This window comes from Leguminivora glycinivorella, chromosome 20, assembly GCF_023078275.1.
Source record: "Leguminivora glycinivorella isolate SPB_JAAS2020 chromosome 20, LegGlyc_1.1, whole genome shotgun sequence".
Classification (NCBI taxonomy): Eukaryota; Metazoa; Arthropoda; class Insecta; order Lepidoptera; family Tortricidae; genus Leguminivora; species Leguminivora glycinivorella.
This window is the reverse complement of record NC_062990.1, coordinates 10593719-10607664: the sequence shown is the minus strand read 5'-3', so window position 1 is coordinate 10607664 and position 13946 is coordinate 10593719. Positions and strand designations below refer to the sequence as shown.

At 38.4% G+C, this 13946-nt stretch overlaps 1 protein-coding gene across 1 annotated transcript in view; it reads right to left on the bottom strand.

Annotated features, from left to right (window-relative positions):
- Positions 1-13946, bottom strand: part of LOC125236933 (collagen alpha-1(III) chain-like) — a 45478-nt gene that overhangs the window by 26672 nt on the left and 4860 nt on the right. The window contains exons 7-12 of the mRNA XM_048143849.1: positions 5738-5815; positions 3711-3761; positions 3308-3370; positions 1883-1945; positions 593-655; positions 150-200 (exon numbers count right to left, since the gene is read on the bottom strand). Coding sequence (XP_047999806.1) covers positions 150-200; positions 593-655; positions 1883-1945; positions 3308-3370; positions 3711-3761; positions 5738-5815 — 369 coding nt within the window. The remainder of the gene's footprint in view (positions 1-149; positions 201-592; positions 656-1882; positions 1946-3307; positions 3371-3710; positions 3762-5737; positions 5816-13946) is intronic.

The window sequence follows — 13946 nt, the reverse complement described above, 5'->3', positions numbered from 1 at the left end:
TCTGTCGCGCCAATACGCAAGAGCGATAGAGATAGATCTACGAGCGTTTCGTTTCGTGAGCGTTTGTACCATTCGGCTACATACACTGGTAAGAATATCCTATACAATAGGTTTAATTTGTAGAAACATAAAGAAAAAACGCATCTAACCTCTACTTTCGGTGGATTCCATTTTTTGGTTGCTCGAGTTAAACGGCGAGGCTGCAAAATTATAATTATTTTTGATACAATTACAGGATACAGGTACCTAGTACCTAATATATTGATCAGAGGAATAATAACATGTCATAATATACGTACGTTATATTATGACATGTTATTATTCCTCTGAGATGGAAAGATGACATCTGATAACAAGCTGGCGAGAACTGCAGATGCCGATGGACCGACAGGCGTGGAGGAACGGAAAGGGGGCCTATGTCCTCGGAAGTTTATGTCCGAAGACGGGCGCTTTAAATACTGCTATAAGTGCTATAGATCGATTATATGTCCGAAGACTGGGACTTTAAAGGCTATAAGTGCTATAGATAGATAGATTATACCAAAAATAAGGTAACTAAAAACGTAGACGTGGAATAGAAAACGTAGCTTACTTGTGATTTCGGTGGAGTCTTTGTTGTTTTAGTCTTCGCTTTAGTTCGTGTAGTGGGGCGACGCTGCAATACAAAAAAAAAAAAATATTTATTTGTATTTTGTGTTCTATTCGCTCAATAAATTTTATTCATCAAATATAATACAGGAGCACATGTCATTTTCTTTATTTATTTACTAACTATACATGTGAAAAAGATTAAAAAAACTATTGACTAAACTACGAATCCATGAAAATTAAAGAGATATATACAGTCTCCTAATGTGGAATTACACAGAATAACTATAATAGAGAAAAACATAACAAACAAACTTCATGATACTAAAATTAAAATAAAATATATTGAGATAAACATAGACAAACAATACAAATAGTAAAAACGATTTTCATACTTATTCCTACGTCCTTAAAGTTAGATTTAATTAAATGCAGTATATTTAAAACTTGTCAATGTAAATGAAACATTATGTTTGACTAGTTAAGGTTTCATTTCATTTCATTTCATTTATTTTGCAATCAACATAGGATCATAATTATATTATTAAAATAAGACTACATTAAATAAATTAACTTAAAATACACTAAAGCTACATTATAATTCATATTCATATTCATATATTTATTGATAAAGTCAATTACAAGTCAAGAATAAGGTACATATAATGGTTTACACTTGTATGTAAATATAAGTCACAAAATACATCACTAAAAGTTTACAATTATATCTATTTATAAACAGAAAATACAATGTCATTTTTTATCAATATCCAATAACACATACAAATTAATTGAAATCAATATAAAATTATACAATTTTTTTTATTATACATATATTATCACTATAAAATCAGTTCACATTTCATTTCAAGACCGTGGATCAATGATACTTTATCGAAAAATTCATCTATGGTGTAGCAAGCTAATTCCAGTAATATTTTTTTGATTTTATTGGAAAATACGATATCGCTCGGGGCAGCTCTTATCTCGGCAGGCAACGAGTTGTACAGTTATTATTATAGTTAATTATAGTTAAACATTATAGTTAAACATTTTCTTAAAAATATTATAGTTAAACATTTTCTTAATTAAATTTACAACAGTCCAGAGGACTTTCCTACCAGCATGTGTTTGTTTTTAATACATATTTTTTAATAATTAACATCTTAGAGGTGTATAAGGTCTCTAAGTGTGCAAAAGAATTATTATTTTAATTTGTGGTACAAATTAGTAAACATAACTATACCAAAAATGAACTATAAACGTATCATTAGGAATAGGAAATGCATAGAACCTGTGGTTTCGGTGTACTCATTTTTTTGTTCTGTCTTGCTTTAGCTGGCGTAGCGGGGCGTCGCTGCAAACAAATACATAATTATAATGTTTATACAACAAATAGGCTACATGGCCACATTTACATGTCATTTTACAAACTATACAATGTACATCCATACTAATATTATAAATGGGAAAGTGTGTGTGTCTGTTTCTTTATCCGTCTTTCACGGCAAAACGGAGCGACGAATTGACGTGATTTTTAAGTGGAGGTAGTTGGAGGAATGGAGAGTGACATAGGCTACTTTTTGTCTCTTTCTAAAATGGGGGTGGAAATTTGTGTGGAGCATTCCGCATTTTTTGAATTTACTGCGAGCGAAGCTGCGGGCAAAAGCTAGTATTATATATTTTTTAAATACAATTAGAAATATTGAATCCATAACATAACTTGTTAGAGATGTATAGTCCCTTTATGTCGAATTATACACAAAAAATACCTATAACTGAGAAACATCCAAGGGACAAATAATACTAAAGTTGAAATTAAATAAAATTCTAGTGATGTACAAATCATGTATTTTCTTTATTTGTGTCATAAACAATATGTAATTATTATTTATATTACGAATATTTTTTTTTGCATACTTAGAGATCTTATGCACCTCTAAGATTGTTTGTTTTACGTTATTTAAAAAAAAAACACGATTTTTACTTTATTTCATTTTAATTTTAGTACCTATTTTTACTATTCAATCTATATGCTCTATATGCCTATATGTCTTTAAAAACAAACACCTTTTTAAAATAGCCAGACAAAATGTACGCAGTAATTTTAGAAATAAGGATGACATGTTAGTAATTAAGAGTAATTTTAGGTATTTTGACAAGAGTTTAAACAACACTGCTGTAAGAGTTTATAATAAGTTGGATAAAGACATTAAAGAATGCCCAGATCTTAGAACGTTTCAAAGAAAACTTAGACAATATTTTACAAGTAAGCCATATTATTCCATCAAAGAGTACTTTGCTAGAGCATTAGATTAAACATTTAGAATGAAAAATAAAATAAAAAATCGACACATAATTATACACTCCGGTCATCTAATTACATCACATTATCTTTGTATCTCTTCTATCTTGACATTCTTAGTTTCTCAATATGCAATTATTCTTAGTACCTGACTTTTAAATTATTATTATTATTTTATTTTAAATCGTATTCCCTTTTTATAATTTATAATTTTGTTTTCTTTTATTCTAATTGTAATCTATTTCTATTTTAATTATTATTTTGACATTACCAGTGATGTAATGTTCGTTACAACTATGTTTGCATGCATTGTATTATGTTTTATCAGCAAATAAAAATTTGATTGATTGATTGATTGATTGATTGATTAATAATTAAAAACGTACAGTAGTAGGAATAGAAAACGCATGGAACCTGTGATTTCGGTGGACTCGGTTTTTTTTTCGCCCCCGCTTTAGCTTGCGCTGGAGGACGACGCTGCAAAATAATAATTATTTTTGATATAAGTGCAGAAAAAATATACATAGGTACATAAACTCATGCCTGTATTTCCAAAAGATGTAGACAGAACACATGAAACTGCTCAAGTTTCTGTGCCACCTTTGGCAATGGGTTAAAAAAAAAAATGTGATGTCGCAGTGATAGCTGGTCGCCAGCCAATCGTCCACGCCACAATTGAATCCATGTCGGTAACCCACGGTAAAGTGGGTGATAAAATTCTGAGGTCGTCACCATGAGTGGGCCAAAAAAGCAGAAAATATGAAACAAAAAATAAGCAAAATAAAACCATACAGAAAGAGTAGAAATTACATCTAACCTGCAATTTTGGCCGATTCTTCTGGTTTTTAGGTTGAGCAGCGCGGCGGTACTGCAAAGTAATAGTTATGTAAGTAGGTACTTATTTGTAATGTAACAATTTGTCTATAAGTGGCATAGCATACTGCATTTTGTACTCATAAGAAAAAAACAATCGTTTGTAAATAGCATCGTGAGTTAAAAATACAATTTTAAGAGAGTGAATCCACGTAAAAGTAACGTGAGTCACGACTTCATTGATTGTTTATTTGAACTACAGCTGCAAATGGAAGGATCTATGCATATATCGGGAAAGTAACACTTATTTAGAGATAGATTATCACTTGAACTTGCATAGTGAAAAATTGGAACTTGCCATAAAATCGTGACTCATGTTACTCTGGCCGCAGATTGACCCAAGACATGTTTTTTTTTTGTTTTATACCTCATATTATAGTATGTAGAATGTTAAAATTATATAAAGTGTTATTAATATTAATATTAACACTTCCTTTATGGTTCCGATTCAGAGGTACGTTTTTTTTTCTTAGACTATCTGTTTTGAATGGCTTACATTGTTTAGAACCCAAGCGTATAGACAATACATAATAGATGGTTCACCGAAGGGAAGTCAATGACAATAAATAATTTGTAATATATACCTATATACCAGGTGGTTCTTGTAACAGGAGCAATTAATTAAACTGTAATCTATACTCCCGAAACTGACCAACTTGTGATTTTTGTAACATTTTACGGAATATTTGTACGTAATGTACTGCGAATTTTGATATGTTTTAAAGCTCGGCCACACATGCGCGTTTTGAGTGCGTAGGCGGAGCGTTAGCGGAGCGCAATGACAGCGGTGCGCCGGACGAACGCTGGCATTACGCCCAGCGGACGCCGGCGGGAACTAACGAGCGCGGATCGCGAGCGGAATGCGCGCGCATTCACCGCGCAGTCCGCTCCGCTAATGCTACGCTATCAAAACGCTTTATGTGTGGCGGAGGCTTTAAGCTTGTCAAGAAAGGTCAATTACAACGACGATGGCGTACACTGAAGCATAAGTATTGTGTATAGAAAATTATAAATCTAATGATTTTGTATTTTTATAAAGTTATTGAACAAAAACAAATACAAATCATTTATTCAACAAAAAGCCAACAGAAGCTCTTTTACTTGTCAGAATATCCTAAAAATAAGCTACTATAATGAATTGGAGATATATAAAGTCTCTAACTGTCGAATCACTACTAGAAAACACAACATAAGTAAAAAAGCACAAACATATGTAAAAAAAAAAACAATAATCTCTACAGAAATATATTTTAACTATATTCTCGTGTTTGAAGAAACACTCGGTATAGTTCACCGAAGTATCAATTCAAGAGTATCAAGCATGTGGCCCTCACCACAAAGGGTATATCGATCATCCGCACAGGGACCGCAATCTGGCCCCTCGTTAGAGTGTGTGGCAGCACATTCATTATGGCTACCGAGGAATACATCTTCACTATATACTGTAGATAAAGCTATACACCATGTTTTTTTGTTTTCCGTTAAATTCGACACGTCGTTAGGTTAATTATCAGGACCACCCTTGTACATATATGACTTTTAGTTAAATTCGCATCATTTTCATACATACCTAATAAATGAATTTATTAGTGTGAGAGACCCTTAAGAATAACATTCAAGTTAGTGTCAAGTGATTGACGGCACATGTCAAAACTAATAACATTAGGAATTGGTAAAGGCTGTGACACACGTGCTCAGCAATTATCTTATTTTTTTTATTAACTCGATAACCGCAAGAGTTAAGACGCTAGTTTCTTAGAAAAATTAATTTTATTTAATGTAATGAACTTTCCCTTAAAGTTAACGGAATTCAATAAAAACAGGGTGTATATATATGTCATAAGGTACCTACAGAAGCTCTACTGTTAAGATAACAATCAGCATCGAAAATCTCAGAGAGCATATAATACTAGAGAGCGGGAAGCCTTATTAATAAATTACATATTTATTGAAAAACAAAAAATAACTCACAGGGAAATGATGACGTCCATTTACTCTAAAACGCGATCTTCTTTGCGTGTTTTTCATGCCCTTGGCCTTTGCTGTTTTCTGGAAAAAATACGGAACCCTAATAAGGGGAAGTAAGGCCAATACGGATAAGTGGGACGTTCGGGTAAGATTGAGATGTCTCTACATTCGCGATTACATAATGATTAGAATTAATTAAGAATATAACTCAAAATTCAAATCTATCAAAAATTTACAAGTTTGCTTCTGTGGTTTGGAATCTTTTATTTAATGTCCATAAGACCCGCATTGAAAGAGTGCAGAAAAAATTCATTAAAGCACTGGAATTTCGAGTCGGTCGTAGCTATGTTAATTATTCTTCCTCGGTTAAACATCATAACATCCAAACGGTCTTATGTAGAAGGACTCTTTAAAAGTACCGTATATTCTCTATTAAAATAAAAAATAATTAGTACCTATATTATAACTATTTCAGACTGTACTTCCATTTTGAATTATTTTCTCTTACACTTCTTAATGTATTTAATACTCTTATTGTAACTCGATTTTTGTAAATTGTAGAACTATAGGTCTATAATTTAATTAAAATTTTGGCAATATAGCTAAGTTTACATTATGTATATTGTATGCCTGTTTGTTCTTGAATAAAAAAAAAGTTTGCATTATTGTAGAAAATTGTATATTTTAAAACTAGCTTAACAAATTAGAATTATATTGACCGGGATACATACAGACCGTGATTACCTTTTTGATTTTTATTGAGGTCCCGATATTTCGACGCAGTTGCATGCATCATGATCACGGGAAACTGAAGACGGCGGTTGGATGTCAAAGTCTACGCAACTTATCTCTATAAAAATAAAAACCGGCCAAGAGCGTGTCGGGCCACGCTCAGTGTAGGGTTCCGTAGTTTTCCGTATTTTTCTCAAAAACTACTGAACCTATCAAGTTCAAAATAATTTTCCTAGAAAGTCTTTATAAAGTTCTACATTTGGATTTTTTTCATATTTTTTAAACATATGGTTCAAGAGTTAGAGGGGGGGGGGGGGGACGGGGGACGCACTTTTTTCCTTTAGGAGCGATTATTTTCGAAAATATTAATATTATCAAAAAACGATCTTAGAAAACCCTTATTCATATTTCAATACCTATCCAACAATATATCACACGTTGGGGTTGGAATGAAAAAAAATATCAGCCCCCACTTTACATGTAGGGGGGGTACCCTAATAAAACATTTTTTTCCATTTTTTATTTTTGCACTTTGTTGGCGTGATTGATATACATATTGGTACCAAATTTCAGCTTTCTAGTGCTAACGGTTACTGAGATTATCCGCGGACGGACGGACGGACGGACGGACGGACAGACAGACATGGCGAAACTATAGGGTTCCTAGTTGACTACGGAACCCTAAAAAGATAAGATATTACGGTCTATATATATATATCCCGGTCAATATAAATTAAGTCTAATGAAACTAACCGTGAATCATTTCAAACTATTAAGCTTGTGGCGACCATCTACATTAATGTATAGCCGCCTTTATAAAATACAACAGCAACACCGAGCTGTCATGTTGACACTCGTCGTAACCTAGATCTAGAGATTGCAACACGTGTAATTTATAATTGTCTAAAACTAAGATTTGTCGACGTGTAATGATGTAATCCAAATAAACCGATTTGTATTCCATACACGGTTGTTGTTTAATGTTCCTGCCATCATTTCATCGCACTCCCAAATTGGTGACCACCGAATTTGTCGCATTGGAAGCGCCCGGTTTGCATGCGCGTGCGACACTGTTTCCGAGAACTGATCGAGGGCCTGCCCAAGAAGCTTGGGGGCTTGCAGTGTAATTCTACGTCTACTCATTGTTCCGACAACCGCCCCGAGGCAACGGGGCGCGTGGAACTAGCACCAGGAGGACGCGGCCCGGATCAGCGCGAGACGACTTCCATGTTTCGTCGCCGGCATCGCCGGCAGTTCGGACTAGTACGAAAATGGTGAAGTGCGTTCAAAATTGAAGTGAGTGTTATTTTTTTAAGGAACCGTGCTGTGACTGCAACCTGTAAGTACAATACAATCACTATACCAATTAAACAGAATTCAGACAATCCCAAGTTTGTTCGTTCAAGAATTTATTACTGTGTGTGCGGGCATTACTATCCAGCTGGTGTTTTATGGACAGTTAACATTTCAACCGTTACATGTATATAATAACCATAATTGCCTAACATAACCTGTAACTTGCTTTGGTTTTTAATTCACAAAGTTAGCTATAATTGTACAAATATTTTAATTTATCCATTATTGAATGATTGCATTTGTTTTCCTTGCAAAATATCCAAAGTAATTGTCATTGCATTCGGTATAACCACGCTCATATACATATAACCATAAATTGCCTACATACATTGTCATTCCTGTTATTAATTTCTTTTTGTGTGCGTTTATTTTGCTATAATAACATTTGGCTATTTAATTGTACTAACTGGAATATTGTGTGGTGTGTACTAAAATAACATTGGCCTATTGTACTAACTAAAAATAGTGTGTGGTGTGTGTCATTGGGTGGTGGCATTGGCATTTGAGTACATATTTATTTCCTTAACCATGTCGGCAGAGGAACTCAGACAACAGCTTACAGACCTGCAGAGCAGGCATGAAGCACTACAAGCTCAGCTGCAGGGACAGGGACATCAAGTTCACCCTGAACCCACATCAACACCTGCCACCGGAGATAAGGTGTGCAAAGTATCTGTAAAATTGCCCCCATTCTGGGCCGACAAACCAAAAGTATGGTTTGCCCAGGCGGAGTGTCAGTTTCATGTCGCAGGAATAACATCCGACATGACCAAATTTAGCCATGTTATAAGCATTATAGACCAGAAACTTATTGGAGAAATAGAAGACCTGGTATTAGATCCGCCTAAAGAAGATAAATATGAAACTTTAAAAAAGGAGCTGATTAGAAGACTGGCAGTGTCAGAGCAAGAACGGGTAGACAGGCTAGTGAGTGAGGAAGAACTTGGTGACAACAAGCCCTCCACTTTCCTCAGGCGACTCCGCTCTCTCGCAGGGACTACAAAAGATGAAACCCTGCTGCGACAGCTGTGGATGAGGCGTTTGCCGACCAACGTCCAAGCTATTCTCGCTGCTCACACTGATCTTTCGCTTGAAAAGTTAGCAGGTTTGGCTGACAATATAATAGAGGTGTCGCCAGGGTCCTCAAAAGTTAATAAAATTGACAACACCTGCCCATCAAGTGACATGGTTTTGCTTAAAGAGTGCATTGAACAGCTGACCATGCAAGTGGCCAGCCTTGCTGGCTCTCAAGCCAGAGGCCGCTCCCGCAACAGATCTTCTTCAAGAACCAGAAGCCGAAATGGATCCCCAACCTCTCGGAGATGCTGGTATCATAGAAAATATGGCACCAAAGCCACCAAATGCATATCTCCTTGCAACTGGGAGGAAAACTCCAACCGCAATCAGTAAACGCGGCTACTGATTGCTCAACATTGAAAAGTTATGGCCGCCGTTTATTCATTAGGGATAAATGCACAAACCAAAAGTTTTTAATAGATACTGGATCTGACTTATGCTGTTACCCTCAACGCTGGCTGAAATATAGAAAACCTACCAGCTGGGAACTCAGCGCAGCAAATGGCAGCAGCATAAAAACCTATGGCACTATAAAACTTAACTTGGATTTAGGACTGCGGCGTGAATTTATTTGGCTTTTTGTGGTTGCTGATGTCAGCACCGCTATCATTGGATCTGATTTTTTGGCGCATTATCACCTTTTACCAGACTGTTATAAAAAGAAATTAATCGATGGTACCACAGGTTTAAATGCTGCAGCCTCAGTTGCTATTACGGATCACTCAAGTGTAAAAGCCATAAATTTTCCGAATTCAGTATTTGCACAAGTGCTCACTGAGTTCCCAGATGTTGTTAAACCGCCGGGTCTCCCACGTGTGATAAAACACAATACAGTGCACCACATCCAGACAACAGACGGACCGCCTCTTTCTTCCCGTCCACGCCGTTTAGCTCCTCACAAGCTAACAGCTGCCAAGAAAGAATTTGAGGATTTGGTGCGAAGCGGTATTGCTCGGCCATCCCAAAGCGCTTGGTCCTCACCGCTACATATGGCCTTGAAGAAGGACGAGTCATGGCGCCCCTGCGGTGATTATCGGGCTTTAAACGCCAGGACCATTCCCGATCGGTACCCTGTTCGGCATATTAATGATTTTTCCCATAATCTAGCTGGAGCAAAAATTTTTTCAACCATAGATCTGGTGAAAGCATACCATCAGATACCCGTAGCCGAAGAAGATATACCAAAAACGGCTATCGTCACCCCATTTGGCCTCTTCGAATTCCCTTTTATGACCTTCGGGTTAAGGAACGCGGGTCAAACGTTTCAAAGATTCATTGACGAGGTCACGCGGGGTCTCGATTTCGTATTTCCCTATGTTGATGACATCTTGGTATATTCAACAAACGAGACTATTCACAAAGAACACCTGAAGATATTATTCAAACGACTACAGGATTATGGTGTAGTAATTAATCCGTCAAAATGTGTGTTTGGTGCTAAGGAAGTCAAGTTTTTAGGTTTCCAAATCAGCTCGGAAGGTACCAAGCCTCCACAAGATCGAATCCAAGCTCACTCTAAGACCAAATTAAATTATTTCATAGGAAATATTTTAATTTGTGTTTTTTTTAGTAGACACACTACTATTATTTAACTATAAACTGAAATAAATGTCATATACAAAGAAAAAATGACCAAGGCCTCCAAGTGTCCGATGCTGGATTCGAACCAGCGTACTCCGTTATAGCCACGGATGCCTCAAACCACTCGGCCAACCGGTCACGGCGGCAAGGGTCGAAATTTTCAAGTATATGACACAATTACCGAAGGCTAAGGCGCCCCCTGCCATCTCTGAGGTAGAACCGGAACTAGTTCGACCTCCTAACTGAATCAAACCATGTGATTACGAGTTAGCGAAGAGAGATGGCGCCACCATATTCACTCTAAGACCAAATTAAATTATTTCATAGGAAATATTTTAATTTGTGTTTTTTTAGTAGACACACTACTATTATTTAACTATAAACTGAAATAAATGTCATATACAAAGAAAAAATGACCAAGGCCTCCAAGTGTCCGATGCTGGATTCGAACCAGCGTACTCCGTTATAGCCACGGATGCCTCAAACCACTCGGCCAACCGGTCACGGCGGCAAGGGTCGAAATTTTCAAGTATATGACACAATTACCGAAGGCTAAGGCGCCCCCTGCCATCTCTGAGGTAGAACCGGAACTAGTTCGACCTCCTAACTGAATCAAACCATGTGATTACGAGTTAGCGAAGAGAGATGGCGCCACCATATTCACTCTAAGACCAAATTAAATTATTTCATAGGAAATATTTTAATTTGTGTTTTTTTAGTAGACACACTACTATTATTTAACTATAAACTGAAATAAATGTCATATACAAAGAAAAAATGACCAAGGCCTCCAAGTGTCCGATGCTGGATTCGAACCAGCGTACTCCGTTATAGCCACGGATGCCTCAAACCACTCGGCCAACCGGTCACGGCGGCAAGGGTCGAAATTTTCAAGTATATGACACAAATCCTATGAAATAATTTAATTTGGTCTTAGAGTGAATATGGTGGCGCCATCTCTCTTCGCTAACTCGTAATCACATGGTTTGATTCAGTTAGGAGGTCGAACTAGTTCCGGTTCTACCTCAGAGATGGCAGGGGGCGCCTTAAGCCTTCGGTAATTGTGTCATATACTTGAAAATTTCGACCCTTGCCGCCGTGACCGGTTGGCCGAGTGGTTTGAGGCATCCGTGGCTATAACGGAGTACGCTGGTTCGAATCCAGCATCGGACACTTGGAGGCCTTGGTCATTTTTTCTTTGTATATGACATTTATTTCAGTTTATAGTTAAATAATAGTAGTGTGTCTACTAAAAAAAACACAAATTAAAATATTTCCTATGAAATAATTTAATTTGGTCTTAGAGTGAATATGGTGGCGCCATCTCTCTTCGCTAACTCGTAATCACATGGTTTGATTCAGTTAGGAGGTCGAACTAGTTCCGGTTCTACCTCAGAGATGGCAGGGGGCGCCTTAGCCTTCGGTAATTGTGTCATATACTTGAAAATTTCGACCCTTGCCGCCGTGACCGGTTGGCCGAGTGGTTTGAGGCATCCGTGGCTATAACGGAGTACGCTGGTTCGAATCCAGCATCGGACACTTGGAGGCCTTGGTCATTTTTTCTTTGTATATGACATTTATTTCAGTTTATAGAATCCAAGCTCTTCTAGATTTCCCCCCTCCAAAGACTGTCCAGGGAGTACGCCGTTTTCTCGGCATGATCAATTATTATCGCCGATTCATACCCCATGCGGCCCAGTCACAGGCTCCTCTTGTCGACGCCGTAGCTGCCATAAACGGTAAAGGTGCAAAACCATTCTTATGGACACCTGAACTTTTGCTAAGATTCGAGGAATGCAAGCAGGGCCTGTCTACGGCTACCCTTTTGCAACACCCCACTTATGGTGCTCCTCTTGGTCTTTTTACAGACGCATCTAGTGTACATATTGGATCCTGTCTGCAGCAGCTCGTAAACGGTCAGTGGTGCCCTCTCGCTTTCTTCAGCAGGAAACTGACCTCCCAGCAGACGCAGTGGCCGGCATATTATAGAGAGTTGCTAGCGGTGTACGAAAGCGTACAGCATTTTCGCTACATACTCGAGGTTCAGCACGTAACTATATACACGGATCATAAGCCGCTTCTGTACGCGTTCGTACAGCGGCGTGAGAAGCTTCCACCTTCACAACTGAACCAACTATCTTTTATAGGACAATTTACTACGGACATTCGATATATCAGAGGTGAAGATAACGTGGTTGCGGACACAATGTCGCGCATCGAAGCTATTTCGCTAGACATCGATTACAAAGCACTCGCTTACTCACAGGAGTCCGACCAAGATCTCGCGACATTGTGCCAAGGAGATTCTGGCCTTAAACTTACCAGAATTACACTCCCCGGCACAGAAACTTCCATTCAATGTGACGTATCAACAGGGAAGCCTCGTCCCTACTTAACCCCTTCGTTTCGCCGAGCAGCGTTTGAACAGTTACATAATCTCAGTCACCCGGGAGTTCGCGCCACCATTAAATTGCTGACAAGCCGTTATGTTTGGCCATCTATTAAAAACGATGTACGAAGATGGGCCCAGTCATGTCTCGAATGCCAACGGACTAAAGTGACACGTCACACCTCAGCACCAGTAGGTCACATTCCCCAGCCATCTGGACGTTTCCAGCATATTCACATAGATATTGTAGGACCCTTGCCAGTGTGTAACGAATTTCGCTACTGCCTGACGGCCATCGACAGAGTCTCAAGGTGGCCGGAAGTGTGGCCCATGCGCACTATCACGGCTGAGGAAGTAGCTGACACATTCATTCGTGAGTGGGTGTCTCGATTTGGTGTACCGTCAATAATTACAACGGACCAAGGAACTCAATTTGAGTCAGACCTATTTCGCCGCCTCACACTCACTTTCTCTTCAAAACGCATCAGGACAACCGCATACCATCCGTGCGCGAATGGGATGATCGAACGTGTCCATCGACAACTGAAAGCGGCTCTTATGTGCCACGCTGATTCCTGGGTAAAAGCCCTACCTCTTGTCCTGCTGGGTATGCGGACAGCATTTAAAGAAGACATCAATGCTACTGCCGCGGAAATGTTATACGGCGAAAGTTTGCGTTTACCGGGAGAAATGTTGAATCCGGCCCCAACGAGAATGGAAGACCCAGCTGACTACGTCACTCAGCTCCGACGTAAGATGGCAGCGTTGCAGCCTGTCCCAGCATCACGACACGCAAAGCCAGCAATTTTCATTTCCAAAGCGTTGTCATCAGCAACTCACGTCTTTTTGCGGGACGACACCGTTCGCCGTCCATTACAACCTCCTTATACTGGCCCACACGAAATTGTATCTCGGTCCACCGATGGTAAAACCTTGACACTCCGCATCAAAAATAGGGAAGTCGTGGTAAGCATCGACCGAGTAAAACCAGCTTTTATTGAAGCGAGAGCGGCAGAACCGACAGTTAGAACAGACGTTCAGAAGGAAACACCCGCTCCTAAGCCTATTGTCAAGCCA